Source organism: Hevea brasiliensis, chromosome 9, assembly GCF_030052815.1.
Source record: "Hevea brasiliensis isolate MT/VB/25A 57/8 chromosome 9, ASM3005281v1, whole genome shotgun sequence".
Lineage (NCBI taxonomy): Eukaryota > Viridiplantae > Streptophyta > Magnoliopsida > Malpighiales > Euphorbiaceae > Hevea > Hevea brasiliensis.
Genome location: NC_079501.1, coordinates 29615837 through 29620972, shown reverse-complemented (window position 1 = coordinate 29620972; position 5136 = coordinate 29615837). Strand labels below are relative to the sequence as shown.

General features: G+C 31.4%; 1 protein-coding gene across 1 annotated transcript; it reads right to left on the bottom strand.

Moving 5' to 3' along the window:
- Window positions 1-1637: 1637 nt before the first annotated feature.
- On the bottom strand, window positions 1638-4596 carry LOC110644369 (uncharacterized). The gene is made up of 6 exons (XM_021797090.2): window positions 4025-4596; window positions 3372-3940; window positions 2904-3096; window positions 2604-2668; window positions 2285-2495; window positions 1638-2194 (listed from the first exon to the last, which is right to left on the bottom strand). Exons 1-6 carry the CDS (start codon window positions 4136-4138, stop codon window positions 1838-1840), a joined length of 1509 nt encoding a protein of 502 aa, XP_021652782.2. The 5' UTR covers window positions 4139-4596; the 3' UTR covers window positions 1638-1837.
- Window positions 4597-5136: the final 540 nt, after the last annotated feature.

Sequence of the window (5136 nt, the reverse complement as noted above, 5' to 3'; positions counted from 1 at the left end):
AAAGCCTCACCTACATGAACGTGAATCTTCTGCTTTACAAATGTCTAGTTGAAATTTCATGGGTCTATGATTTGTCCTCCACGCCTTTATTGGGCCGATCAATTATCCTCCATGGCTCCATCGATTGTCCTCTCACCATTTGGTTGCTTCTCACCGTTGAAGTCCTCCTCACCGACACTGTGCTTCTTCAATTTCATGGGTCGGTGACTGCGTTTATAAGTTTGTTAGTTAATTCTCACTTGACTGAGTTTAATTTAATTTCTGATGGGGATTATTCATCATTGTTGCTATTGGATAATTTGAAATCAGAGTAAAATGTTGCTGCATGTATGATTTCTTCTTGTAATTGTATTTTGAAGTCAATAATTTTGCAATTCTAGTGAATAATTACGTTTATTTATTGAGATTGTGCGAGAATTTTGAATTTTTATTCTTGAAAACACTAAATCTGATTATTTATAAGAGTATGGTGTAAAAATTAATAAACCAAATCAAATTAAAAATTTTTAATCTGATTCGATTTAATTTTTTTTAATTTTTAATTTAAAATTCTATATTTTACTTTTTTTTTTCAAGAAAGTAAAATTTTTGTTTTACTATTCACAAGTGCTGGTCCCAAGAAATGTTTTTTCTTATTATTTTTTTCAAATATAAAGACTGGACACTACCAGCCGACACTTATCATTTGTGGTCCTCAGCCACAGGAGCCCCAAGCCAAATATTTACTATTAAAATTTGAAATACTTTGTTAATGTCCCTTTTTATTTTCTATTAAAGATTGCTTTGTACAGCCATAGAATAATATAAAAATTTGACTTGGGATGATTATTTAATTTTCAGGGAATTTCTAATTAATTTTAATTTTTGCAATTAAATATTATTTCATCTTAATTTGGTAAAATTTTGAAAAAGCATTTGGGATTCAGTCATATGATTAAAAATTAAAAAATAATTTAATGAATTTAAGAGTAAAATTATTTAAAAAAGCAGAAAAATAAAATACAAGACATAATTAAAGATAAATTAGTTTATATATGTACAATCTTAATTTATATAAATATATATAATTTTACTAAAATGATAAAATATATCTAAAAAATATATAAAATATATGTATAAAATCTATTTTCAATTTGATTTCAATTTAGTGTGTTTCTAATTCAATTCTTAACAAAGAATCAAAATTAAAATAGTAAATATAAGTTTAATTTAATTTGTAGATGTAATTTTAAAAATTAAAAAATATATTGTATTTCATGATTTTTTTTTTCTCTAAATGCTCTAAACAACCATTATTGATTACTGCAAAAGGCACAATTCTTTTCACTCATTTACTTATTTATATCTTTAGATAAAATTGAAGTGCAAACCATTGAGAAAATGATAAGTAAAATTTTCTTCAATTTTTTTTTTTATCTATAATATCATTGTGTAAATACTATTAGGCTTCCAAGAAAAGAATTAACTGAATTTTCACTCAATCAGATTATTTTTGGCTTAATTTTTATTTATTTTAAAATAAATTTATTTTTTAAGTTAAGAAAATTGAATTTTTTTCATCTATTATATTTCAAAACATGAAAATTAATAAAAACATAATTTAAATTGAATTATTGCAAATTTTTAATCTTCAAACATGCTGTTAAAGATTACTCTTATTTAATTTATAATAAAAATATAATATTTTTTACTTGAAAAAATCCATCATTTTGATGCTATGAATTCAAATGTATACACAATAAGCGGGCTAAAGCCTAGTTTGTTATTTAAATTACCCTTCTTTTACCTAGACAAAATGGATCTGATCCTCTGGATAGATTCTGATCATTCGGTTTTGCTAAGACTTTCTCATTTTGCAGCAACCATCTTCCCATTTCTGCAATTGCCTTATAGCATTTAATTTTTTCCTATAGAAGGCTCCTAGAACTCTGGGTTCATAAGCAGGAGGCATGGTACATGGTCCTGTAACAGAAGGACTCTTCACTAATGATTCTGTCATGAACTTTCTCTCTAACCCATCTGCAGGACAAGCCATAACCTCAGAGCATAACTCCACAGCTCCTTCGGTTACTCGCGGTTCAAATTTCAGTAGCTTAGCATACATATTTAAGAGGTGAAACATGTAGTCATACACATAGTCCATCTTTAATTCTTCTTGAATGAAATCACTTGCTGCTTTCCCAATTGCTTGTGCCTGCCAAGTGCATCATGCGACATTCATTTTATTTTTATTTTGTTTTCAGGACAAAAGGGTTATCGACTTATAAATTAAGAATTTGAATACCTTTTGCTTGTGTTTATTGCCCCAGTCCACCGCGAATTTAATCGATCTGCATTTGTCGGTGTCCCTTATAGGCCAATAGTGCTTCAGAGGCTGCAGACTTCTCGTGAAGAAGTCATGGTAGTATGGTTTTACAAACAATGTCACAGAATTGCAGGCTAGAATATACTTCTCACTAACAGACCAAGCATATCCTTCAATGTAAATTTTGTACCTATATATGTGAATTATGAATACATAAATTAGGAAAAAGAGTCAAGATTTATCACTGAAAATTTTCATAATTAAGTAGTATTGCTTTGAGATCACCAGCAGGTATAACCTGTGCGTACATTGGCTTGCTAAACCTGATTTCTTGAATCCCTGCTGGGATTCAAGAATCCAATCCTGCAAATTACACTTGCTAGTTAGACTATAAATTATTTAGGGGGAGGAAATATGAAAAACTCAGTGCTCAATATTATTGTTGTCATAATGCAAAGTGAAAGAAAAGAAATTTGAACATGTATTCCAAAGACATAGGCATTGAAGAACATATGAGTGGAAAGCTAGGATCTATGAATTTAATTCTTTAAAGTACCCTGTAGACATTCTTAGATAGCGTGTATTTCAGGAATATTACCTGGATGAATAAGCGAGCATTCCAGTCCTGTTCATCAGAGACATTGCAAGTAAGGAGGTCCCTTCTGGTTTCAGCAACAAAAGGGTTTCCTTTCCAGTAGGCATAGGGTTCTCTATCAATCCATTTGGTTTTGTTGTTGCCTTCTTTTATGTCTTTCAACATATCATTCCATGGCTTTATATTTATTTCAGCCCTGCAATAGATACACTATCACACTTGTTACCAGTTTTAGTCTATAAATTCAATTTGTTAGGCTTAGAATACATGCAAAGGGTCCACTAAGCCTTCATCCAAAGTAGTTGAGGTCGGCTACATAAATTATTTTTTGCCATCCAGCTCAGTAGACACATTTTGTGCAGAAATGATAAAGAAAAAGTGAAAAGGATATTCTAAGCCAAGCTTTAAGATTTCCACTTGTTACACAAAAGTATAAACTGAAAATGACAAAGAAGAAGAGATAAACATTACCATCCCCAGAAGGACCAATCAGGAAACACTACATCCATTGTCCACCTGTCACCACAGTACCGAAACAGTGGTGGTGGTCCTGTGGAGTTTGGTCCACTGTAATCGCTTGATCGGACGACCGGCTTATCATCACAGTCAAACATCAGCTCCATGTCCGGTAACCTTCCAGGATACCTCCTGAGAAGCTGCAGAATGCCCCATACAGTGAACATATCTCTCGATTGTATTGATTTTCTATATTTCTCGATATATGCCTTGCCTTGGACTATTATCAGACGAAAATTTGCTGTTTTTTTGGCTCTCTCCACCATATCCCTGGTTATTCCTGTAGCAATCCATGGCCTCAGATCTTCATGTATCCATCGAAAATAGTCCGGACATACTGTTCTTGGTGATGAGTCTTGATCTTCGCTTTGAAATATAGTTCTTGGGTAGTTTGTTGGACAGGTTTGAGTTTCGTTCTTGATAGTGCAGTTAAGTGGGAATTCAAGTACTTTTCTATGGAGGGTTTTGTGCTCTAGAGAAATTATTACTGTCTTGTTTGTTGATCTTTCCACTGAAAACTTAGACTGCAGGAAAAAGAAAATTGGATTCAAGAATTTAGGCGACGAAGTGAAGTTGATACATTAACTAATTGTAGTTGTAGAACTTACAGTATCAATCCATGAGGAAGATAAGAAGGCAGCAATGAAGAGGACTAGTAAAAGAAAGAGCAGAGTTCTAACAGTTGCAGGTCCCTTCTTTAATTGAGGCCTCCAAATTTGCATCTTGAAGAAATATGCTTGAATCTAGCAATTCCAGATCTCTGCCTTGGAGTAGTGGACAGAGTACAGTATCATGCTTTGAAGAAAGTACTTCTAGAGGAGCTTGATAGTAAAGTCATTATATGACCTCCTTGTGTTCTTGCCTATGGAATTTTTGAAAAGTGATATGCCAAGATTCAAGAATATTCCCTTCCCATTAATCGTCAAAAATAACACATGAAGTCAAGAAAGATTTGAGCAATAAGAAGATCGCAGTTGCAGAGACAAGAATCCAGTATCTCTCTGAAAAGTTGATTTTCTTGTTTTACAAGCAATTAGTAGAGTTAGCGGGTGTGTTGAGCTTTACGCCTAAAACCTCGTGATTTATATAGCATGACAAGCAAACCAGCTTGGGGTTAAAGTTTGGCATCTTTTCTGCAATGCAGGGCTTGACTTACACGAAGGGGCGAAGTTAGAAAAATCTTTTAGGGATCGAAAGTTCAAAACAAATGATATAAAAAAAAATTATATATTTATTTCTACATATAGTATCATCAATAAAAAATAAAATTAGAAATTAAAGTCTGAGTATAATCTCAAGCTAAAACAATAAAATATAATAACTAAATTTTTATTCAAATACATAATAATAAACTACAATCTTATATCTTAATTTTAAAATAATAAATAATAAAAGTGAAGAGTATTTAATTAGAATAAAACAAATTTACTCATAGAATAGGAGAAAACTAAGAATTGGGTCAAATGTATATGAAATTTAAGCAGAAATTTTAGGAAAAAAACATTATTCTTTTTTTTAAAATAAAATTTTAATTAATTATTTTTTCATTGATCTTTGAAATACACACAATTTACAGGTTGACCACCACAAGACCTGTAGTGCATGTTTGTTGAAAGAAAAGAGTGGACCAATCCCTTGAATTTTTTTTTTTCATTGATTTTGGTTAAATATCTGTCTGAAAAGAAATTTTCGAGTCTTGATGGTGAGCACCCATAGATTG

Excerpts from the sequence above, each read along its gene's own strand:
- LOC110644369 (XM_021797090.2), bottom strand. The coding sequence starts at position 4,138 with ATGCAAATTTGGAGGCCTCAATTAAAGAAGGGACCTGCAACTGTTAGA. Across the intron at positions 2,669-2,903 it reads ATGCTCGCTTATTCATCCAG|GATTGGATTCTTGAATCCCA; the intron begins GTAATATTCCTG and ends TGTAATTTGCAG. Across the intron at positions 2,496-2,603 it reads GCAAGCCAATGTACGCACAG|GTACAAAATTTACATTGAAG; the intron begins GTTATACCTGCT and ends TCACATATATAG.